At 37.8% G+C, this 26,443-nt stretch overlaps 1 protein-coding gene across 1 annotated transcript in view; it reads right to left on the reverse strand.

Annotated features, from left to right (window-relative positions):
* Window positions 1-26,443, reverse strand: part of PREX2 (phosphatidylinositol-3,4,5-trisphosphate dependent Rac exchange factor 2) — a gene marked incomplete at its 5' end in the record, with an annotated part of 190,631 nt that overhangs the window by 32,070 nt on the left and 132,118 nt on the right. The window contains 2 exons of the mRNA XM_032848425.1: window positions 10,705-10,895; window positions 11,150-11,216. Coding sequence (XP_032704316.1) covers window positions 10,705-10,895; window positions 11,150-11,216 — 258 coding nt within the window. The remainder of the gene's footprint in view (window positions 1-10,704; window positions 10,896-11,149; window positions 11,217-26,443) is intronic.

Consider the following 26,443-nt stretch of genomic DNA (forward strand, 5'->3'; position numbering starts at 1 on the left):
CGGGCAGTTCCTCAATCCTCCAAGTCCTTAACTGCTGTCTGCTCTACTCTATTGCAATGTTTTAGTGTTATGGGGGTCCCTACTACCACAAAAATTGGTAATGCACCGGCTTACACAATTACCGAATTTACTGCCTTTTGTTCTGATCGACAGATTCATCATACTACAGGTCTACCTTATAACCCACAAGGACAAGGTATAGTTGAACGAGCTCATCGTACACTAAAACTGCAATTATTAAAAAGCAAAAAAGGGGGAACCCCCAAGGCTGTTTTAGCACTCTCTTTATTTACTCTTAATTTTTTGAATTTACCCCAAGGTGACGTTCAGACAGCAGCAGAAAAACACTTCTCACAATCACAGCAATCCCTTGAAGCATCTATTCCTATTCGGTTCAAATCTTTTAATGAATGGCTCCCTGGCCTTCTATTAAGGAAAGGCCGAGCATCTGCTCTTATTTCCTCAGATTCCAGTGATGGACCCTCCGAAACACCATGGCTTCCTCTTTGGCTCATCAGGCCCCAGAAGACCCATGACTCAGCCGATAACCACTGCACCCTCGATCTCCGAGAAGGATCTGGAGACACAAGAGACAAGGATGTCACTCACAAGATGCGTGTGCATCTTAAGAAGAGACCACAGGTGACCATATCAGTGTAAGACTGATCCACCCACGTGAGGTCAGATTAAGGCCCTGTCAGCTAAAGGGGAAGCAGTTTTACCATCTACCCGAAGCACAGACTCCTGAGAATTTGTTTTTGGCTATGGTTGCTCTCCTGACCTGTACATCAGCGGTAAGTGGAAATTATATATATCTTGGGCATAGATACCTCATCCACCACTCTTATGCTTGGTTGAGTGGAGTGGAAAGGCGCCTATAATATACACAAATGATTCTATACATATGCCCTCTTCTTGGATGCAGGAGGGGCCAAAACATCCTCACGATGAAGGTACCCCTTTCAACATTTCTCTAGGATATAAAATACTTCTTATAGGGTACTGTCTCCTCAAACAACGAGTGAACAAATAACAGGCATCTAGCTTGGAATTGGCTCTTAAGATGTTGCAATTAAAAAACAAAAAATGGGGAACTGTTGGAACACAACCCAGATCCTCACCCATGTGGCTGGGGTTGTGTCAGATTCTGTGAGAAAACTCCCGGAGATGGAGGGCAAAAGTTTCCCTGGGCGGGTGCCGGGAATAGATATGGGAGGATCCCCGGAGTGCTTTTCTGTCCGCCTTTAGAATAGATGGATCTGATAAGTGTAAAGAATCATTAACTTGCTCTCCTCATTTGAAGCTAAGAGATAATCCTTGTTGTTCACTTGTTGCTTGCTGGTGGCCCGTGCCCTGCGCATAGCTCGCATCTCACACGCAGTTCACACCCTGTAAACAAGTACATCTTTGTATACGTCACTGTATCCTCTTTGGATCTTGTAAAGTATAGAAGAAGTGACTGTAAGAAATAAAGTCACCTACTGATCTCAGTCAGTAATCCCCTCATCATTTCGGTTCCAATCACCAGGATCCCCACCACCTCTGGAAGGTGACACACCTCTGTATTTCCACAGCCGCTTTTCTGTGTGTGTGTGTGTGTGTGTGTGTGTTCCCACTTATATTATGTCCATTTATGCATGTATATACCTTTAGTTCTTGCTGACTATAAATCTGTCAAAGGACATCCCCATAGAAGACACCAAGGGCATCTAAACTCACTATGTAATAGATAAATTCCACATCCCTCTCCACCATGCCCCCAAACAATGCATATTGTCCCTGTGGCAACCCCCTTCCCCACCACCTTTCCAAGCTGGATGTGGGAATCATCAAAATCTCTCCTTCTCCCCCTTTCCTCTATTTCTCACCTATTATCTAAGTTCTGTTACTTGGCATTTCATGCTATTCACATCTCCCCTTTCTCTTCTACCTTCTGCCAATGCCTCAGTTTGGGACCTCCTCATTTCTGCTTGTACTACTGTGAAGTTGCAGCTATCTCCCTATCTCCATCCTTGTCCCATCACAGATCATGACAGCCATCTTAAAAAAAAAAAAAACAAAACTCTAGGGTGCTTGGGTGGCTTAGCCTGTTAAGCATCTGCCTTGGGTTCAGATCATGATCCCAGAATCCTGGGATCGAGTCCTGCATCTGACTCTCACCTCAGTGTGGGGTCTGCTTCTCCCTCTGCCCCGCCCCCCCCACTTATAAGTGAATAGGGGATAAAATCTTTTTAAAAAAGATTTTATTTACTTATTTGCTAGAGAGAGAATGAGAAACCACAAGCAGGGGGAGCGCTAGGCTGAGGGAGAATTGGACTCCTGGCTGAGCCAGGAGCCAGATGTGGGACTGGATCCCAGGACCCCAGGATCATGACCTGAGCTGAAGGCAGACACTTAACCCGCTGAGCCACCCAGGCATTCCTGAATAGATAAAAATCTTTAAAAAATCTAATCAAATATTATTTTGCTATAAACCCTTCATTGGCTTCCTGGGGCCCCTGGGGAGGGAGTCCCAAATCCTTAACCCAGTAATCAGGACCTTCCATTCTACTGGTTTCATCTCCCCACCATGCCCTTTATCACTTCATTGCCCAGAAGTAGTAAACTCCTTATTGTGACCACCCCCATGTAGTACGCTGTTACCCATCTCAGAGCTGTATTTTCATCCCTTTCCTTTCCACTGAGCCATCCTCCTTCATTTCCTTCACCTGCTAAGCATGAGTCATGCTTTAAAACCTACAACAGGTGTAACCTTACATCCTTCCAGCTTAACAGGATTTCAATCTCACGCCTCTGTATTCCTCCAGACGATGTTAGGTGGCCTACCACCGATTTAAGTTTAACATCGTAATGGCAGAAATTGCCACTTCCTTCTGTCAACTTTCTCCACGCCACCTGCTCCAGGTTCATACAGAGATACTTGTATTTCTTCCTCGGGAGGACAGAAATTTTGGCTTATGACATTAGAGTGGTTATAAAATCACTAACCTTGAAGCCCTCAGGAACACATCCCAGAAAGTGACTGGCATTTTATTTTACTTTAAATATAATTTTGGAGGTTTAGGAAAAACAACTTCAGCTTATTTGAAATAAATTTTGAAGAATCATGCTCTCTTTAACCATTTGTATAGTAGATTTTTATATTTAACACTTTTAAATAGATAAATACAAATAAAATTTAGTAACACAAATACTTAAATTTTACTAATATGCTCGAATAGTAAAATTGGGTTTGGCAAATACTGATGAAATTTAACTAATAATTATGTATTTAGATTATTTTTATCAGGGTTCCTGGATGGCTCAGGCAGTTGGTAGAGCACACAATGCTCGATCTTGGGGTTGTGAGTTCAAATCCCACATTGGATGTAGAGCTTATATTAAAATTTTTTTAAAAAATCCACTCTTGAAGATTATTTTTATCAAGATATGTTTAATGTATTATGATTACCGAGTCTTCCCCAGTTTTAATGATGGAAGATAATCATGTATAAGCTCTCGTTTTTATGTACAGAAATTAAGGCGGGTCAGGCCAATATCATGTGGTAATTGGAGGTCAGAACTAGAAACCACTGCAATAAGTCACTCTCATAATTACTGTCTTATTCTTCTTTCACAGTAATCTAATTTGAAGAGAACAATGGGCATTTTAAAATTACAGAATAATTTAATATACTAATTTATTAAGGTTCATATCAAGTACAAAGAAAAGTCTGAGTAACAAAACAAAAATATATGCAAATCTGACCCAGCTCTAAGGTAAAGAATTTTTATAAAAGATAAAGAGAGATAAAGAATGAAACTTCTATCATATTTGAAATACTTGAATTTCTTAAAATCTTAAGAGAAAATACCTGTATTATTTATCTGGTTTTTAAAATTAGGATAATTTTGTATAAATTGTGGAGGTTTATTTGCCTATTTTACACATCAGCATAATTTGAAATTCTGGGTTTGTTTTTTTCTTGTTTTCCCCCCAGTTTTACTGAGGTTTAATAGACAATAAAAAATTGTGTATGTTCAAGATATATAATTTGATGATTTTATAGATATATATTTACATATGCATATACATTATGAAATATTCATCCAAACAAGTTGGTCAACATATCCATCACCCCACACAATTAACACACACAAAAGGTTTTTTCTTCTTCCTCTTTTTTTTTTTTTTTGGTGGTGAAAACACTTAAGATCTACCCTTCTCACAAATGTCCAAATACACAAAACAGTGTTTTTACTTAGTCACACTGTTGTATATTAGATCTTCACAACTTATTCTTCTTGCATAATTGAAACTCTGGGTCCCTTGACCAACATCTCCCCATTTTCTCCTCCTACCTGCCCACACTAACCACCATTCTATCTTCTGCTCCTATGAGTTTGGCAGAGTAATAAAGATTTATACTTATATCCTATCGTGAGTAGAATATATTTTATCTTTCTCCCAGAGCTCCATCCTAATAGATTCTGATTTTTTCTCTTCTAAAGAGTAGAGCACAATTTTATATTTTTGTATTTGTTTGTTTTGATACATTAATGATTTTATTAGATTTCAAACAAATGCGAACAATTGATAAGATAAAATTATAACTGTTAAAATAATAACTGCAGCTATATTTAATGGCAATTTTAAATGTCATTTCTGTCATTGCTACTACTACCTTTATATAAGAAAGTAGTGTTTTAGACTAATGTGCTTCAGATTCCTACAGAGCATAATTTTAGAACTTCTTGTTGGGATCATGATCCTGAGACCATGAGCCAGCAGAAATGTTTTTTCTGGAGATTTAAAATTCAAATATTTCTACTCATCTTGTTATTGAATCTCTCGAGTCATTTTTGAACAAAAGAGAAATGGGTATGGTTGAAACCAACATTTGTTTATTACAGTAATTTTTTTTCTGTCTGATACCTAGACTCTAATGTACAGATGAAATCCCCAGAATAAATCTACTCATATTACTTGATGTTTTCACCACACAATGGAAAAAGATGCAGCTTTATCATCTGCCCTATTAGGACTCTGATTACTTAAGTAAGGTTACCTTGAGTGCCCCACTTCTGTAAGATTCTGCATTCCTGAAGCTGGGCCAATTTGTCAATTTGTCCTTTGATGTCATGGTTATGACAGAACAAAATATTTCTAAGAAAGTCCTTCAAAGTTCAAATAAAAGTGGTTTCTAAAATTGCTAATTGATAGTCACCTGAAAAAAAAGTTTGTTTGCTTTTTTTAAAGTGGTTGGGGCGCCTGGGTGGCTCACTGGGTTAAGCCTCTGCCTTTGCTCAGGTCATGATCTCAGGGTCCTGGAATCGAGCCCTGCATCAGGCTCTCTGCTTCCTCCCTCTCTATCTGCCTGCCTCTAGGCCTACTTGTGATCTCTGTCTCTGTTAAATAAATTTAAAAAATCTAAAAAAAATTGCTTACATGTTCATCTTCATTTGAAATAAAAACTATTGGATGAACCAAACTAGTAATACATTTCTCTTCAGTTTTTATGTTTTAACTCCAAGATTTCATTTTCCTAAGAAATGATTATAGTCATACTTTGGGTCCTAGACTGTGGTCACAGTGCTTGTCAGGGAAGGGGAAGAGAGGGCTGATTGAAGATTCAAGGACCATTGGTAATAACGTCAAGTGCGAAAATACGTCTCAATGTCCCCACAACCAACGAAGGAATGCATCTCGGGAACAGACCCTGCTTAAGTTAGAAGTTCCACATTTTTGTGGCCCTTGAGTTCTAAAACTTTATATATGTTAAAACTAATTTCTACAAGTTATTAAAAAAAAGAGAGAGAAGTCTAACACTGTAATACACAGATAATAGCTAGCTTTATGTTTATCAATATGTTTTTAAAGAATGAGAACAGGTAGGCCTTGCCACAGATTGGTTCCTTCTCACCCCCGTGCAGGGTTCTTCCCCCTCCCGCCCACCACCCCTAAGCCCATGCAGGTTTCTAATCAGAAGACAAGACACTGACTAAGGCTGGTTACTGGAGAATCCCTGACGCAGTGTGACCTTCCTGGTGCTGCTGGTCTCAAATTCCACTAGAGGAGTGAACACGAGGTACTAGGCACATTAAAAACACAGCCCATTGTTTCCTGGAAGACATCTGTCCTCACAACAAAGCATGAAGACAAAGTGTAATTTATATGTACAGATCTCCAAGGTTTGGGTTCAAAGATATCACAGGGCGGGTTAAACACGAGACCTATGCTCACCTCATGCACCTTCCAGTGAGGTCGTACCAAGGTTCTGACATCACTAAAAACCAACTACTAAAAGATACTGAGAGTATGAGGACAAAAACTCCTTGGACCAAGTCCTTAGAGGGAAAATCTGTGATCCCAGATTGCTTGCCCTCACTAGAAGTTTCTTTGACATATCCTTTCAGGTAGCCCCTGGAAAATTCCACCCACTTGTTCCTAGTGGCGAAGGAAGCAGAAGCTAATGTGGTGGGAAGAAAATGACATCTTTGTTTTGGGACACAGAAAGACTCATGATTCAGGTTTCGAAACATTTGCAGTAGACTGATGTATTCTGGTTAAAGACAAAGAGTTGGCTGTTAAGCTGGGGTGGGAATAAAGAACTATGGCAGAATGAAATACCACGTTGAATGCAAGGATGCTGCAGGGTGAAATAAAAGGGAAATAGAGAATCCCTGTTTGCATGCTTTTGGATTGCCTGCAACCAGCAGCTGGCAGGAGTACAAGAGAGAACTTGAACAGTCACAGGCCGATTCAATATTTTAAAAAGGTTCAGTTTGGCAGAAACCAATTCTGTCTATAAAGCATATATCCAGACAGTGTATGGCATAAATCTTTGAAAAGGAAATTCAAAAAAACTATTCAATTCCAATGTTTGTTAATCGCAGAACTATAAACTAAAGCACTAGTGACATATCATTGTACATCTAGGAGAGAAGCATGATAGATAAATGGATTCGAGAACCCTCTGCAGACCAGGAAAGGGTGAAAATGCTACACAGCCTTCTAACCTGCTGGTTGTGTTGTCCATGAGGACGATCCTTTCGAGAACCTGAACAAGATATATTATTGACCACAAAGGTTTGAACTCCTTGACATAGTAATTCTAACTGGAGGATATTTTTGTTTTTCTTTTAACTTAATGGAAAATAAAATTGAAATCTGAACAGCTATATAATGAAAGCATCCTCTCTTGCAAGACTTTCAGGCAATGGACAAGGAAGATAAACCACTAACGTGATAATTTCGTAAACTACGGCATAGCAACTGCTTGGATTAACCATGTAACCAATGAAAATGATAATGAGAAAGTTTATGTGTACATTTTGAAAATACAGACAGTTGTTATGAGCATAAAGCAGGTTGTTGAACTCTATTTACTAATAAAACCAGGTTCAAATGTGCATTGTTTGATGGAAGTGGCAAGAGAAGACAGAAAATGAACATAAAAGAAATCATGTCAGTGTAAGACATTATATAAAAATGTTTCATTTGCTAAGCTACCTTTACTATCAAGTTTACATTGTTTAAAAGGCAAAAACCTGTTTTTAAGAAGACACAGTCCTATTCTCGCACCGTCCAATAGCAATGAAGATAAGGGATACAAGTGAATTAATAGTGTGGGCTGGGAAGTTCATCAGTAGAATTGTAATACACACAAAGGATTTCCCGAGGGAAAAGAATTTAATAAAAACAAAGACAGGCTAAATGCTATGAGAAGATTTTAATAATTCATCCTGAATTCTATTCCTACTAATCTTACATTCACTGCTGTATGCAGCTCTGCCATCCAATTCAGGTTGGCATTAAAACATCTAGACATTAATGCTAATTAAATCTGCCTTTTCATTCTGAAAAACCACATTCTTCTCTTTAATATCAAACATATGCAGAATCATTCAATACTCTAAAAACATTTTAGACTCTGTTTATTTTGCAAATAAAATCAGAAAAGGCAGGAAATTGTCTAACGTTGATTTGTTGACCATTTCTTGTATTGATTTTAAATGTTAATTGTAAAAGTGGTATGTGTAATATTTATTCTGATTCACACTGTGAACTTCTCTCCTTTTTCAGAACCTGAAGGCAAGCCTCCATGTTCAATGCTAAGTGCAGGTGTGGATCTACTTGGGTTTCTCTCTAGCTGTCTGAATTGTAATTATGGAAGAATTATTTTAAGAACAGTCTTTATGTGAGATTTCTAAATCCAATATAAGTTAGCACATTTTATTGTCATGAAAAATGTAAGCATAGCCTTTACTGAGAGATTAAAAGATAATATTAAACTCCCATTTTATTCTGCATAATAGAAAAATAAATCTGTACCATTTTCAACTAGTGTTAACTTTAAATTCAGCATTTGTCATGGAGTATTTGTGGCTATACCTCAGTAAATGTCTGAAATGAACTAACTAAAGCTACATTTATTTTGAACAGTAGAAATGGAAAAAATCAAACTACTTTGAAATTTTAACATTCCTTGTGGTCTCAACACACCAACCAGTGATTATGGTAATTATAAAACAGCTGTGGGTCATCAATCTATTTCTCCCAGGAAATATTTGTCAGGTTCTAAAACTGCTCATGGGGTAGCAGAGAGAATAACTGGGACAACCTGATCATGGTTCTAGGATTAAATGCAGATTTAATTGCATTAACTTCAGCAAATTAATGTTGAGGTAAGAGGGTATGCTTGTAGTTTCGAAGTCTGAAGTGCCCCCTTCGTGGTCATGGTGTATCCAGTCCTCAGAAAGCTATGCTCTTGCACCAGGGTGAGATAAGAACAAATATAATCAAGGAAATGACACTTGGCTGAGGCCACGATGGCCTCGATGCCATTCCTTGAGCTCCCACATTTGCACTGCTGCTCCCTAAGATAGAATGTTCTTTCTCTGAGATATTTGCATAAATATCACTCCTTCATTTCACACAAGTCTCTGATGAAATCCCTTGTTGGATGGTGCTAGCCCCCCTTGTACCCCTCTGACTTCTGTTCTTTTTTCTATTTATTCCATTTACCACATTACATATGTATTTATTTACATTATCATCTGTTACCCCCAACAGGACGCACTCTGTTTGAGAACAGATACTTTTTCAATCCTGTACCTCCAGCAACTAGACCAGGGCTGGCACATAATTGGTGCTCAATGCATATTTATTGAGTGAATGAATAATGAATGCATAAATGAGTGAATGAATAAGTGGGAACAGAAGGAGTGAACACGAGTTGATCAGAAGGGAAAGATCACTTCTCTGCTAGTAAACAAATTATGAAACAATATTTTATTCATTTGATTGCAGACGATATTTTCAATTAAGCTTATTACAGCTTGCAATAGGGCACAGAGTAGTACACAGCCATTAAAATAAAGGAGAAAATTCTGTATATTTTGTCAACCACAGAATATAATACTCCTTTCAGAGAAATAAGGTCTTGCCATACTTTGTAAGCAAGAACACGCTGTGTAAGACTAGAATCCAGGCATACCAAATCAAAATGGAATTTTACAGATGAGAACCTGCTGCCTCAGACCATTTTTCTCCCACTTTTTACCTCTTCACCCTGACTCATCAAAACCCAGTTCAAACATCACCTTCTTTAGGGAAAAGTTTACCCATCTCAGAGATCTGTTTTCCATCTGCACCTTGGTTTTTAGCTGCAACTTTAGGAGGTCATTTACATTTTCTTGCAGTGGAGGTCTGTTTATTCTTATTCTGTTGTCTTATTATATCTTCTTCTTATTTTTTGTTATCTGTTGTTCATACTGTCATTCCATATTTATGTCTCTAACATGAGCATCATTGCTTTATGATGTTACACAGCTAATAGTCCAACTGCAGTCCTTTACACAGGTCTAGTACCAAGTAAATCTGACTAAACAATAACACCAATCTCAAAATCTAACTGGCCCAGTTCCAGGAAGAGACTATGGTGGGTGACAGGACACTATTTGCCTACTCAGATTACAATGAGGACCACATTCTGCTTTATGGTTTCACTTCCTTGTGAAAATGGTGAGGTGACAGAGGAGGAGCATGTGGTCATGGGGAAGGACCTGACACGGGCTCCTCCACCCCCATTTTGTAGCTGATGCAGCTGTATGAATACCTAAGCCTACCTTGGCCACCCCAGACTGAGCACAGCTGCCTAAGAAAAACCACCTGCACTGGACCCATCTAAGATTTCCTCTTCCATTTCCAGGAATGTATATTGTGTGGGCTTCTGGACCTAATTTTGCCAAAAGTAGATAGGCAGTGGTAACCTCAAGGCAGCACCCACCTCACAATCACTGGATACAGAAACCCAAACCAGCGAAGATGGAAGGTCCATGAAGTACAGTGAAAAGTTTTGTTTAGCTACTTGCCAGCTCCTACCTGGCAAGTTCCTACAATGAAGATAATGGATGTACAAGTTTGTACCTAAAGTATAAATATCTTGTGATATAAATGCCAGGGTGATAAGATTCTGGGCAGATAAGCTACAGTGATATAAATGTGGGATTGCATTCATTTGTATGAATCAGCAGTCACCAAACATAAAACTGAAGCCAGAAAACAGTGTCACCATGATCTGATTTCCCAAATCTTATTCCAAATACATCCAAGTCCTCTGGATGTTTCCAGTTACCATTTCCTGTAACCAAAACGTAAGCAAGAACCTCCAAACGAAATCGGGCCCGAGAGAGGCCGACATGGGAGGGCAGATGACATACCTGTGCACGCCACTGTTACACATGATGATGTGGCAGGCCCCCAGCCGGGAGCACAGCTCCGAGGACACGGACAGCAGCCCCACCCCTGACGCGCTGCAGGCTGTGTTTGCGCAGGCCGCCGTGCGCTTGGATCTGATAAACGAGGCTACCAGCCGATAAAGTTCATCCAGAGCATTGAGAGGCCTCATTAGCTGCAGAAAAAAAGCGACGAACATAAAGCTCCACACATCCTGTAGGAAGAAATGCTTGTCGATGGGCTACAGTCCACCATCGTTAAAATGTTTAATGAAGAGCCTAAAATATCTTCCTCGTGGAGGTAACAGCTTTGGAGGCTACAAATATTTGTCTAAGAACTACACATTATCTAAGAACAACAGTGGAAAAAAATAAATAAGGGAGTTCTGTGAACGACAAAGCATCAACAAATGCAGTCATCTCTTTTTACCTTATCTACATAGGCAGCTTTGGATGTGGAGTTGGGTGGTGAGTTTGACTTGTCCAAGTAGAAGGCCCTGTAAGAATCCAAGGCATAGATGATCATTTATTGCTAGAAACACTAAAATGCATAAAGATCTGCAAGTTTCACTGATTTCCTTTTGAAGACAAATGAATAAACAGGTTGCACACTAGTATGGGTGGGAGTGCAAAAAAAGTCAATAGTCTTCTATTAGTAGAAAATGCCTAATGAGGCACCTGGGTGGCTCAGTCAGTTGAGCGTCTGACTCAATTTCAGCTCAGGTCATGGTCTCAGGGTTGTGAGATGGAGCCCCTGCTTCCAGCTCTGAATTCAGCAGGGAGTCTGCTTGAGATTCTTTCTCTCCCTCTCCCTCTACCCCTACCCACCCACCCGCCTCCCACATGCTCTCTCTCAAATAAATCTTAAAAAATTAAAAAAAGAAAAGAAAAGAAAAGAAAAGAAAAGAAAAGAAAAGAAAAGAACTAAAGCTACCACCAGCTCCATTACACACTGTGTGGTCTCAGAGACATTACTTAATTTGTGTATGCCTCAATTTCCTCTTTTGTAATTTGGGGATAACATTATCTTCTACTTCACAAGCCTGCTAAGAAGATTAAATGAGTTAATGCAAATAAAACCTTGAGAATGTACATAGCACAGAGTAAGTGCTCACTAATATTTTCCATAATTAATATTCTCACAAAAGTTGAAGAGATAATATTTTCTTGTGACTACTGGTGAATATTATCTAGTTTTCATTCATTGGGCAAGATTATAAAAGTAATACTCAAAAAACTAATTTTAAACCGAGTACGGAGTTGAATTCTTTCATTTACTAAGCTAGGCTCAGATTGGAAGTTAGACCCTCTTCAAGCATACTCTTTCTCTTTGTCACCAGAATGTAATGCGGCACCAAGTATTTTAAATACTGGAAATTGAATCTTAGTGACCTGCAATAATTAAACGCAATTTCCAAAGAATTTTGCTGAGTTTTGCTTAGCTCTTGGCTCAATACTAAGCTGAAATTGTAAGGAAATGACCCCTGAAGACGGGATACACTTAAGTTAAATTTCATCTACTATTTATTTTTGATGAAGTGAAATTATTTTCAAGATGTGAACACTTAGTATCAATGTACCAAAATAAGTTCCACAGTATTAGAATGATTGTCAGACAAGATATTAGAATAAAACTGATTAGGCTGATATTTTGGAGCACCATTTAGAACCTCAAAATACCATCCGGTTATTATCAAATGCATGAGTAGTAGTGGGCAAAATCAGTGAGAGAGACCTTTATGTCCAGAGTCCCCTTCTATGCACGCATGCGCACGTGCACACTCATACATGGCTATTCCCATTAGCACTATCCCTAGTAACAATGTTTGTTTTTGTCTTTTTAAGATAAAGTAGCATGGCTTAATCAATTTTTACACTTTAAATTAGGAAAACTTTAGGAGTCACTTCCAAAATGAAAATCAGGCTCAGTCTTACTGAGAATTAGCTTATCTCTCAAATGCAAACTCAAACAAGAACAAAAACTTAAAAACAGTTCTGTATCCAAAGTTGGGTTATTATTCCTTATATTCATTTGAATTCCTAAAGATTTCCACATACCATCTTGGAACAAAGGTGGTGCCTCAAATCTGAAACCCACAGAGATACCTTGACCAGATGTTCCCATGCCTTTCCTCAAGTGTGCTTGGTAGAAAAATCAATAGGGTAGAAAAGAGCCCACGAGTCCATGGAAAATTATTCCCTCAGTCTAAATCCCACAGCTACCTGTTGCTTCTGAGCACATAAGGCTTCCAGGAGTATGAGGACTCCAGTCACCCCAGGCAGTGTTCTGCTCGCAAGGACTGGGTTATGGTGGCATAAACCATTCTCAGGTGGAACATCATTCAAACACCAAGAAAACATCGTTTCATTCAGTTGGCAGAGTCAATATCTACTAAGAGCACTGGACCAAGAGCAAAATCAAAGGCATCTGAGACATTTTAAAATTTTTGACATCTTCTCCAGTATCAGAAAGAGATAGCAATACTCCAACAGGATTGCTGGTATGAGAAGAGGAAATGAGCCAGACTTGCGTGAGGTACAAAAACATGCAATGGGGCTGGGGTGAGGTTAGAATGAATGAGCGGCTGAGAGAGATCAGAGGGGCAGAGTCTGTAGGCAGGGACTTAACAGATCCTGACAAAGACTTTGGGTTTTTTAAACCTTATTGCTATGCATGAATATTCATGTTCTCCTGAAAGTTCTTAGTGTCTTTTCATTTCAGTTACACATGTACACATTTAGGCTAATACTATGAAGTACGAAAATTCAGATATGCACCACCATGTTTTAAACAGATCCTGGCACTTGGCACTTTTGCTTCACCTTTTAAAGAAATGAAACATTATAGATACAGGTGAGCCCCTTCTTGCTCACCCTTCTCCACTCCCACTTTTGCTCTGAACTCTCCCTTCCTAAGGTAAATACCACCCAGAAGCTGGCATTTACCACTCCCATGCTTTACACGGTCACCCACACAGTTGGCCCATGTGGACTGCCAGACCAAAAAACAGCTATGACCATTCTTCCACATCCTTGTTCCCATTGATGTCATGAGAAATTCAACCTTTGGTCTTTTTATTTTCAATCTGTATTTATTTGTGGCCCATATTTCTTCTTCTTCTCTTGCATTTTGCATTTTTCTTTTGTGTAGTCTTAACTTCCTTTACATAGAAATTAGTTATTACTTTTTATAGCAAGAGTTAAATTTGGTGACATTTAGAAGTTGCTGTTCCTCTTTACTATTTTTTTTTTTAAATCCACACATTTTTTTTCCTAGGCTTGCTTCCTCAAAATATTCGGTTTTTAAAAGTTGGATATTCTATTACTATGTTTGATCAGTGTGTCAGTGGTATATGGTGGCATTAAATTCTAGAATCCAAATTACAGGACATTTTCCCCCTCAATAATGCTCTTGGTGTCTGCTCTCAATCTAGTTGCCTTTGCTTTGGGGCTAGTCTGTATTTTTTCTTCGATGGGCAAAGATTTTCTTTTTATCCTCAATGTTCTGAAGTTTTACCTCAAGTGTTCAGGCACTGATTTATTGTTGTTTATCCAGATAGGTTCTCAGAGTGTCCATTTAATGCGAGGAGTCTTGTCTTCAATTCTAAAATAATCTCAGCTATTATTTCTTCCCATAATCTGAAGTTCTCGCTCTCTCTCATTCTCTTTCTTTCTTTCCTCGTACGTACACTTTTAAAGTCTTATTTTCCCGTGACTGCATTTTAGGTGATTTCCTAAGTAATAGCTTCCAAATTGAAAAAAAAAAAAATCTGTCCTTGTCAAGTCTAGAGTTTATACTTTCTTTTTTAAAATTTAATTTTATTTTCAGTGTTCCAAAATTCGTTGTTTATGCAGCACAACCAGTGCTCCATGCAATACTTGCCCTCCCTAATACCCACCACCAGGCTCATCCAACCCCCCACTCCCTCCCCTCCAAAATCCACAGTTTGTTTCTCAGATCCCAGTCTCTCATGGTTTGTCTCCCCTTCCGATTTCCCCCAACTCATTTCTCCTCTTCATCTCCCAATGTCCTCCATGTTATTCCTTATGTAGAGTTTATACTTTCTACTGGGAATTTTATTTCAATGGCTGTCTTTCATTTCCGAGATTTCTGCCTATTCTTATTTCATTTCCACCACAACAGGTATTTTAAACTCCCCATGAGGATATAAACTATGTGGATATGATTTTTATTTACTTGGGTTCATTCCTGCATCTCTGGCACCCATAAGAGTGTGCGGACAACAGTATAATCTTAAAAAATATTTGTAAATAAATAAAGCATTAGATCATGACTGTTTTTATTTCAGGATTCTCTACCTTTTTACAGATGCCAATCCTTTGTTTATATTTTGAATATCCAAAATATGCTCTCTCAGGCTGTTTCAATATTTTAATTTCTTCCAGTAAAATCTATTCTCAATGGTTGACTTCATTGGCTCTTTCCTAGTGTAAGGCTTTTTCTCATGTGCTTTGGATTTTTTTTTCCTTGTTTGCAGGTTCATTTGAAGACAGGAGATTGTTTTAAATTTAGTTTTATTTAGCTTTTTGATATACCTCCAACCCCCATCTCTCATTATCCTTCTCTTACAAATGATTTTGTGCTCATTTGGTGCCCAGAAACACCTAGACATAATCGGTTTCATATTGGTAATTCAAGTATTACATTGTGCTGGCATCTGGACTATTACAATTAACATTCCTGAACCAATGAGTGATCGGATTCAAGCCCCAGTTTATTGGCGGTGCTGCCTTCTTCCTGCCATATGAGCCATTCTTGGCATCAAAAGATATAGCCTAAAGTAGTGGCAGCAGGTTTGCTCAGAAGCAGACAAGTCCTCCTCTACGTCCTGGCTTCAACCTATAAGGCCAGCTCTGGATCTCCACTCAGTGTAGAGGGAATTCAATCTCCTATTAACCTGGAAGTAATCATACCGGCCCTTCTGGCCACCTTGAGAGGCCTCAGCATAGCTCACTACTCATTACTTGCATTTTCTTTTGATTTGTGGGCCACTGAGATGATAAATCATGAGCTCAGCTGTGACTTTGACTTTTTCTGACTGCATTTTACCTAGCAGTGCTATACGCTTGGAAAGAATGTGGTGCTTCAAAGCCAGAACTCACAGAGGTACCTTGATGAGATGTCCTCAGGCCTTTCCCTCAAGTGTGCTTGGCAGAGAAAGTAAAACAAGTAAAAGAAGTGCCCAAGTTCAGGGACAAATTATTTAGTCTCCCAGGGTCTCAAGTACCTTGTTTTTACAATGTATATTAAAATTGCCTAATATATATATATATGGCATAATGTCGAATATTAATCAAAATGAGAAGTACTCAGTACTGTGGTAAGCAAATCAGATGCATTCAATAGTTAATAATAAATGCTATTCAAGTGCACACAGTGGGAGGCATCCTCTGGAGCATTTTTAAGGCATAGCAAGGAATAAAAATAAGACCCAAACTTTCTTCTTTCCCTTAAGGCCACCTGTGATATTTTCTGATACACATAAAAAATGAAAATTTAAGTAGGTATTTGGAAACTACATAATTCCATGATCAGGGCACAAACAGTGGTTCAGTTCTAAAAAGAAATGAATCTTTCTTTAGGTTAAAGAAGACTGTCAGGGCCCATGCATGGCTCCGTTGGTTAAGCATCTACCTGCCTTCAGCTCAGGTCATGATCCCGGTAGTCCTGGGATCGAGCCTCGCATAGGGCTCCCTGCTCAGTGGGGTGTCTGCTTCTCCCTCTGCCCCTCACCCTGCTCATGCTCTCTCTCTCTCAAATAAATAAATAAAATCTTAAAAAAAAAAAACAAAAAACCTGACTTGGCAGAAATCTTAAAATTTCCAATGGGGCAAAATCCTTGAAGAAAAAAAAAACAAAAGAGATTTTATGAAGAGAGCCCGTTGAAAAATAACCTTTATAAATTTAAAATGTATACATGCCCATATCAAGTGAAACCTTATTTGGAAACAATTTAGTCTTTTCCAAGTTGCTATATAGCAAAACTAAAATAGAAAAAGCATCTAATGATATAACTGCACCCTTCAAAACACTCTTAGAAGATAAATGCCTCCTACAAATACAGAATTACATGTATTTACTGATGCAGACTTGTACAAATAGTTAATATTTGTTAATCCATGATTAAAGAAAGCAAGAAATCATTACAAAATAGATCTGTGTGCTGATGAAGTCTAGAGGAGATAACCATGGAATACAGCCACTTTGTTAGTCTTAAGAAGTTTGCCTAGCCAACATATATTTTAAGTCAACCAATTATTTGTTAGAATTAAAATTTAGACTTGAGGTTGCAACTAATTTTAGGTACTCGCTATCAGAAAAACGTCTGTTCAGCCACCTACTTTACCATCCCTAAGGTTTACAGGTATTCACAGAACTTCAGTATTTTTCAGAATATGACAAACTGTTCACAGGAAATAAATTTCTAATGCACTTCCCTTAATTATGAAAGTCTTACAATGCCCCCTAATCAAAATTTATGAGCAAGTTAATGGCAAAATTGGAAAAATGCCCAAACTGACCATAGTTTATTATGCTTCTGAGGTTAGTAAGAATGAAGTCATGGTCCTTTGTCTCATACAGCAAATCTTATTAAGACTGTTTTGCAATTGCTGCCACTACTTCATAGAGGCTGGACAGTCAGTTTCCTTTCAGGCTAGCATACATCAAACTTGGTTGTCACCTTTGTAAATTAACTCTGCCATATAAAATTGATACATTATGATAATATTTTTTCATTTAGTCCCTGTAGAATAAAATACCAATGAAAGGGGTGATAATGTCATAAGTTATAATATGTAGTGATATAAATATATCCAAATCAAATAACTACAGTGAAACTAATCTTGGGCATTTATCTCATACAATCTAATAGTGGAGACAGGTACACAGGTATCTATAATGCAAGGTAGAACTAACTGACAGGTAAGTTTAAAGGTGAAAAATGTTATTGGGATATACTCGCATGAGGAAGAAGCAAGCCCATATAAATTAGAATATGCCATAAGCGTTGGACTTTGACAGATGGATGGGATTCTGGACAGGTCAAAATAGGAAAGCAGCATTTCAAATGGAGGCAACACCATGAACAGCAGAACAGATAGAGAAGTGGGTGGAGCCAATCCGGCTGAAGAGCAGATTCATATAAGGTAGAGAGAGAGAATGTTGTGCAAGTAGGCTGGTTTCATACTGTGAGGAAATTAAATACCGAGCTAAAGAATTATAATTCATTTATTAAGCAGTGGAGAGAAGCGCAACGCAGTATACACTTAGCTATCATTAAAAAAGTAAAAATAGGGGCGCCTGGGTGGCTCAGTGGGTTAAAGCCTCTGCCTTCAGCTCAGGTCATGATCCCAGGGTCCTGGGATCAAGCCCCGCATCGGGCTCTCTGCTCAGCGGAGAGCCTGCTTCCTCCTCCCTCTCTCTGCCTGCCTCTCTGCCTACTTGTGTTCTCTGTCAAATAAAAATAAATAAATAAAATCTTTAAAAAAAAAAGTAAAAATAAATGGAAAGAAATACGTGACACATGAGATTTGAAAATTTAGGGAATTCAGAGCTGCAAGAAATCCTAGAAGAGAAAGAATTATTTGGCATTCAAAATAAGATCATGGTAATGAAAATAGGGAACTGATGTTTGCCACAAGAGAAAAACAATGAATTTGGGGGAACACTGAGATTATTTATGTAGAGTTATGCAGGTTAATATACTAATTAAAAAAATCAGGAAAGTGTTTTCTCAGCTGGGTAAAGAATTAAGATCATAGCTCTATAGAGTCGGGCAGGTACTTCAAAGGGTCAGGTTTTCACACAAAGAGAGACAATGCAACAGCTTAATGTAAAATATTTAAACCTGCTATTTTTGTCATAAGGGATTTAAACCAGTGACAAAGAATGTCACATTCTTCTCATCTGGTACCTTTTTTCCAAGCTTCTTCTGGGCATGTTGGAGGATATCCAATCCAAGAGAGATTGATTAAGGCATAAGAGCCACTGGTGCTTTATAAATAAGGAGGAACAACTACAGTATTCAGCTCAGCTCTCTGTTATTTTCCTGTTTTTTCTCCAGATCATTGCCTATGAGATCACTATTTATAATAATTTATGAAAATTTTTTACTTGGGCAGACTCATCTATACTTCTTATAACATCATGTCCTATCCCAAAATATTCTAAACTGTATAAGTTAGCTTTTGGATTTTAGCAATTACTCTGCATTTCAAAAAAGGAACTATAACAGTATTTGTTCGGTTACAGGTATTAGTCATTGGTATGGTTAGACATTATTACATTATTACATTATTAGGTCATTATTACAATGGCATGACAGTTGACTATAGCTGTGACTGGGTGTCTAATGAGAATTATTGTTAAGCCGCATTGGCCTACTGTAGCACTTAAATCAGAAAAAAAATCTACAGAAAATATTATTGAAAGAGCTTATTTCTTGTAAAAGGGAAAATCACCAGAGAGGTTCAATCTATGCCCATGGATGGGTAAAAAAATACATGATGAATAAGTAGGTGGGAAAATGCTAATTTGTGTCTCTATCCTACCCCTATTTGCCTTCCATGACCACAAACTTTAGCCCTGGAATGTGTTTTACTAAAAGAAATACGAAGAGAAGTCCCAGATAATGAGATAAACTTGGATTTGCTTAGATAAATCTGTCTTCTCGCTTGTCAAAAATGGAGCACCCAAGATTATAGTCCTTATATAACTTCCCATATCAATAAACAGCTTAATTTCTACTTTAAGTGTTGGGAAAAAGATTCCTGGAAGGCTAACAAAACAATCCTCATGACCACACAGGGCAAGTCTTTCTCACATTAAAAAAAAAAAAAAGGACTTCATTGATGCCCTGGACAGAGAATTATGGTGTCAGAGGTAGTGGGGCTATGCCACATTGCTTTTTACTGCTGTCAACACCCTCCTATCCCTCTTTTACTTTGACACCTTCAATCACTGACTTCCAATTTTTAAAACTGGAAAAACTTCCAATTTTTAAAATTAAAATCCAATTGTCTATTTTCCAAACATTCTTCTACTGCATTCTGATTTTTGCTCCTCTTTTCATGAGTCTGAAAGGGTGATGTTTCTTTCTTACACCTACAACATACATATATCATCAGGGACTTAAAATGCTGCATGTGTACATATTTTCTAACGGTGACACCATACTCTGCTACTACAGGACACAATCTCTGTGGAAATGGACAGAAAAAGTCAATCTCCAAAAAGGAAAACCTTTCCAAAAATAAAGTTTAACTATATTAAAAACAAAACATCTCATTACACCACGAAAAACAGTAGAGTCAAGTAATATTTCTATTTTTAAACTAAGTCTACTTAATTTGACAACAGTTACGTCTCAAGAAAGTTTGGCACCTCAATATTAAAGGATAATTTTTAGATTTAAAATCATAAGTCTTTTTAGGTTTAAAGTCATAAAAGTCTCAACTGACATGAAGTTGACAGATCAGCTTCTCCTCCTCCAGATCTTTCTCTGTATTCCTTATTTGACTCTACCTGGCCTTCAAAATTACCTTTCTAGAGCACAGAGATGAATATTTTATTACCTTGCTTAAAGTCATTCAGATTTACCCAGTACCCAAACCCTACAATTTGGGCCTTCAAGACCTCCCCTAGCAATCTACCAACAGACTTCCCTTCCTATCTCTCATCTCTCTCTTTGCCCTGTCATGTTCATACTGGATTCCCCCAACACACCATCCACCCACAGGAAAACTGCCACACCTTTTCTCATATTATACTATCTGCCTGGAATCTCTTCTCACCTCTGCTGCTTGGCAAGATTCTGTTGATATTCAAAACCCTGCTCAAATATGACATCTTGAAAATTTCCCAAGTGAAAAACATTTATCTCACTACATGGCACCGGGTTACACTCATTCTATCATCTTTGCTAAATTACATACTCTCAGAGAGCAGAGAACCATTTTTTAAAAATTTGTCACCCTGGGGTGACTGGGTGGCTCAGTCTGTTAAGCGTGTGACTTAGACCCCAGTCATAATCTTGGGGTCTAGGATCAAGTCCCGTGTCCAGGGAATCTGCTTGACCCTCTCCCTCTGCCCTTCCCCCTGCTCCTGTTCTCACTCTCCAAAATAAATAAATAAATAAATAAATAAAATCTTTAAAAAAATCCTTGTAATCCCATAACCAAAGATAGTGCCTCACATACACACAAAATTTGTCATCCCATAACCAAAGACAGTGCATCTATACTTGGCATAGTATTGAACTAAATTGAACTCTATTTCATTTGAGCTGTAAAGGAGTTGGAGTTAGCATACTCTCAACCAAACAATCAAATAGATATCTGACTTAAAAGAGGAAAAGAAATATCTTAAAATTTTTAAAAAGATTTATTTATTTATTTGGGGGGGAAGGGGCAGAAAGAGAGAAAGAGAAAATCTCAAGCAGACTCCTGGCTGAGTGTGGAGTCTGACATGGGGCTCGTTCACATGATTCATGAGATCATGACCTGAGCCCAAATCACAAACTGGACACTCAACCAATGGAGCCACCCAGGTGCTCCAAGAAATATATTAAATGTCTTAGTTTATAGATAAAATGATACTATGCACATTTTAAGAAGGATTATTTGCAGAAAAGATTCTTCCTAAGCTTAGAAATATTAGGCTACATCTCAATTAACACTGAAAAGCAACACTTAAAGGAAAGTATTTAACAGTCATTGGAACCTATAATTAGAGAGGAAGGGTGTTTCAGTGATCCATCCTCAGTGAGAGACAGCTATGATCAAGAGAAAAATATACACTGGGTCCCTTGCAAGACTCACACACAGTAGTGTTGTTTCACCTCTAAATGACTAGCAAAAAGGATCCAGCAAAATACTTGCTCAGTTATAAAGAAGAAAAGATGAAAATAAATATGGATGAAGCACAATTACATTGAGTTTTAAATGTCTAATTCTTAGCTTTTATACTTTTTTTTTAAAAAGGCTGTGTTTCCCTTTATTTTTCAAGGCCCTTACTACAGTACTTAACACAGAGCCAGTCACTCAATATTAGCTAACATCATAATAGAGCTGTTATTCATTCTTCAGAATTTTTAAATTTTATATATATATTTATTTATTTATTTATATTTAAGGCATACACTATGATGATCTGATATAGACATATATAGGGAAATAATTACTACAATCAAGGTAATTAACATATCATCTCCTCAGTTACTATTTTTTAATAAGTGATGAATGAGCCTAAAACTTGCTATTTATTCTCTACTAAGCATATTTCCTTTGTTCAACATAGTATTATTAAGTACAGACACATGTCCACACATTATTTCTTCTTCCTTTTCTTTTCCTTCTAGATTCCATATGTTCTAGATTTCTGTAATTCTTTTTGACCTATTTCTCTTTGCATAATGTTCTCTGGTTCACCCCACTCTCTTCTGGCATGCAAGGTCTCTGATGAGATATCCACTGTACTCATGGGAATCTTGTACATGAGAAATATTATTTCTCCTGTTGTTTTAAAATTCCTCTTTGTCTTTGACTTTAGATATTTTTATTTTAATGTATCTTGGAGAAGATCTTTTTTGTGTTGAAACTTCTGGAAGGCCTATGTGCTTCATAACCTTGGATGTCCAAATCTCTCCCTGGACTTGAAGTTCTCAGCCACCTCTTTAGATAAGCTTTCTGACTTTTCTCCATCTCTTTTCCTTCTGGGACCCCAGTAATGTGCAGGTTGTTTCTCTTAGTGGTATCCTACAATTCATGTTGGCTCTCTTCACTCTTTTGCATCTTTTTTTTTTTTTTTTTTGCTTTGTTTTCTTTTTGTTCCCCTAACTGGATAATTTCAAATGTCCTGTTTTTGAATGTACTGTTTTGTTTTGTTTTTGTTTTTGTTTTCCCTGCTTGGTCGAATCTGCTGTGGAAGCTCTCTATTAAATTCCAGTTAAGTCATTGCATTCTTCAACTCTAGGGTTTCTGTTTTTTGGTGTTTTTTTTTAATGGTTTCTATTTCTTTTTTGAACATCTTATTTTGTTCATGTATTGCTTTCCTAATTTAGTTGTCTGTGTTTGCTCGCACTGTGATTCACTGAATTTCTTTAAGAGAATTCTGAATTTTCTGTCCAACAGTTTATAGATCTCCATTATTTAGGGTCAGTTATTGGAGTTTTATTAATTTACTTCTGTGGTGCCATACTTCTTTGATTATTCAAGATCCTTATGGTCTTGTTTGGTGTCCCTTATGGTCTTGGTGTCTGTGCATTTGAAGAAGTAGACAACTCTTCCAGTCTTTATAAACTGCCTTCAGCAGGGAAAACTTTTTACCAGCTAGACCATCCAGAGATTCTAGGGTAAGAGGGGACATCTGGTAGGGTCGATGGATGAATAAGTCTGATGCCTTGGTCAGCAGGCAGGCAGGCTTGTTGCTTGGGTCCACAGGGTTCCACAGGAGCCCACCTGGAGCCTGAGGTCATGGGGGTTGGTCTGGCACTGATGTAGGCCTGATTCTTGGGATTATGGTGAAGTTGGGTGCTCACATCACTCTTTTTACTCCATGGGGAGTGTGTATCTCTTTATCCTGGGTTAGCCAGGTTTAAGGGAGGGCTGATGGGGGGTAATATAATGCATATTTTCTTATTTCCATGATCCATGCAGGTGCTATAATCCTTCACCTAGTATCTTTTGCTCCTGTTAAGGTAATTTTGTTCATAGATATTTGTTCAAATTAATGTTTCTGTAAGTGGAGGGACACTGGAAACTACTGTACCTTCATCTTGCTGGCATCACTTCCCATTATTATTCATTATTTAAGACCCATGTTGAACATCACCTCCTCTCTCATACTTCCTCAGTATCTTCAGAGTCAAAGGCTCTTCCATTTCTCCAGCACCTAGTACCTTCCTTAATGTTGATATCTACTGTTGTGTACTGTGAGGATTTGTTTACATGTTTCTTTCCTCCCAACTACTAGCACCCTGAAGACCGAGCCAATGTACAGTTTATCTTTTTTACTCAATTACTTTGCATAGCACCACCCACAACTATGAGTGTTCGATATATTTTGGTACAGTAAATAAACTTCCTAAGGTACCTAAATTAAATTTCCTAAATTTATTGATAAGTGACAGCTCTAAATCATTTCCAAAGAAAATGGGTCTTCTTTCAAAAAAAGGAAGTGTGTGTCAGAAAGAATTGGAAATCATCTATCATGAATGGTAACTACTGGTCAAGAAAAAATTGCCAAGCATAAGTTTCCTCCATTACAAAAAATATATATATACTCACTATTTTGTTTAAGAACCTTATAATAGGAAAAAGACAACTGTATGAAAAAGACCGCCTCATCTTCAACTTCCAAAGTACATAATTAAAATCATTTGAGGCAGTGTGGAACTGTTACTGACTTCGAAGATATTAAGGCAGACAACTATTCAGAGGTGAGTCTCCTCTTACTAATAACTGTAGACATTTGCTTCAGAGAGAAGGGGTGGGAAAAGGTAATAAAACTAGAAGTATGGATACACAGAAATTAGAAAGACGTCATTAGCAGAATATGGTAAGTGAAAAATGCATTACTTAATTAAAGCTCCCTTGGGACTGTCTTTTTGTTAATTTCATTCCTCAGATGAGCAAAATGATCAAAGGTAAGTTTTAAAGAACTATTTGGAATTGAATATAATCTCCATGAGGGCAGGGACTACATCATTTCACTTATAACTTGCACCTGAAACACTGCCTGACCCAAAGCAGTTGCTCAGTAAATATTTTTTAAATGAAGCATAAGTAAATAATAAAAATGAGGATCAGTTTTGCTTAACAAGGAGGACTCTCATGCACTACTGATTCCTTCCCACAAAGAACAGTAAGTTTGATCAACTTCATTCTTAACTAGATGAACTAATGAGAATAAATTTGCACTGACTCTTAATCTTTTAGATACTGTCTGATAACCTCCTTCCTCTTCCATTTAAATTTCTCCTAAAGAAGTCTAATTTGCTAATCCCACTTCCAAACCTGCAACCCACTCCCCTCAGTTGATTGTAGCCAGACCTCTACCCATCACCCTTTACAAATCGTTCTGCCTAAGGATGTCAATGACAATGACTTTATACTGTCCAATCCCAGACATTGTTTTCTCAATCTCTTCTTATATAGGAGTCACCCTCAATTCACTATTCACTAAGTCTTTTAACATTAGCCTTGTGCTTTGTTGGTTTTCATACATTCACTTAAGCTTGCCTTTTCTGTCTCCCTCCATGCGCTTGTCTTCCTTACCTATTCCTCCAACATCTGTTTTCTGTCCTACATCACTATTCTCACTCTGAACACTCTCTTGAGTCTTTTTTTTTTCCTCCAAGATACCCAAATATGCACATCTCTAAACTCCAGATTGTGTGTTTCTTCATTTGATCAATAAGCAATAATCATAATTTGATCATTTGTTCAATAGACAATAATAATAAATAATAAGATGGGTACAGTGGCAGGTATTGTGGATAAAAGGGTGAAAATAAGACAATTATTTACTTGCAAAGAAGCTACATTTGAGAGAGGACAATAAACAGGTAATTACAGTCAGCATGATAAGTGATCTAAAATAATAAAGCTTAGCAGAGTGCTAAAGTGAACATTATGACAAGTGGCCCTTAGGCAAAGGGAATGAAGGGTCTTTACAGCATAAGGAGAATCTTAAGAGTGGTAAAAAAGAATAGTCCATTCAGGCCATGGAATTTAAATCTGTAGAAAGCTACTTATCTTCTGGAGAGAAGGGAAGACATGACAAATGGTCTTTCTCCCTAATCTCCCAACTGCCATTGGGAGATTACTCAGCAGATATAAGCAGTAGTTGAATGAATAAATGAAAGAAAATAAAAGGAAGGATAGAAAAGAAAGAAAAGGAAAAGAGGGTAAAGAAAGGAGGAGGAAATAGATAAGACAGACAAGAGAGAGGGTAGGTATGAAGGAGAAGGGAAAGAGAGAGAGGGAGGTAAAGAGAGACAGCTCTATCCCTTATTTGTCATGGATCTGCTATGTTGTATTAAATAGAAGAGAAGAAGTAAATGATGTGAAACTTAAAAGACCTCCCTCTTGTCCTTATTGTTGATAAACTTACTGTAAATCTCCCTAAATCTTCTGAAAACTTCATGGCATTTAGGGACTTGAGAGTAAAAACAACAACAATCAAAACAACTCATCCTACATTATGGTTTTCTGTACATAAGAAATGTGTGGTCAGTACTTTCACTCAGTTACTTCAAAAATATTTTTTGAACATCTTTTTTGGGTATAAAGTAGTGTTCCATGTTTTAGTGATAGATCCATGAACAGGTTCCCTTAGAAACTTGCATTCTGGTACACATGAGGTGTGAACTTGTCTTTCCTTCCCTGGTAGGGTCTGAAGGACCTGACTACAGCAGGCTTTCTTTATGGGAAAACAGAAGCTCTCAACGCTGGCTCTTCCTATATCTGCTTCTCTAATATAGTCCAACCCTGGCCCCAGTGTTGACTTCAGCAACATTTCTTCACCCAGACACAAGGCAAGCTTACTCTCCTTCCTTCAGAATCTGCCCTCAGCTCCCTTTTCAGTTCTCATCCTTGTTTAGGGAGCACACACAAACATATGAAAGGCCAAAGCTACATCTCGCACTAGTAACTATTTATTTGAAATCCCAGCCTATGTCTTCTAGCTCAGTGCTGCTCA

This window comes from Lontra canadensis, unplaced genomic scaffold (genome assembly GCF_010015895.1).
Source record: "Lontra canadensis isolate GAN:19392208 unplaced genomic scaffold, GSC_riverotter_1.0 scaffold203, whole genome shotgun sequence".
NCBI classification, from domain to species: domain Eukaryota; kingdom Metazoa; phylum Chordata; class Mammalia; order Carnivora; family Mustelidae; genus Lontra; species Lontra canadensis.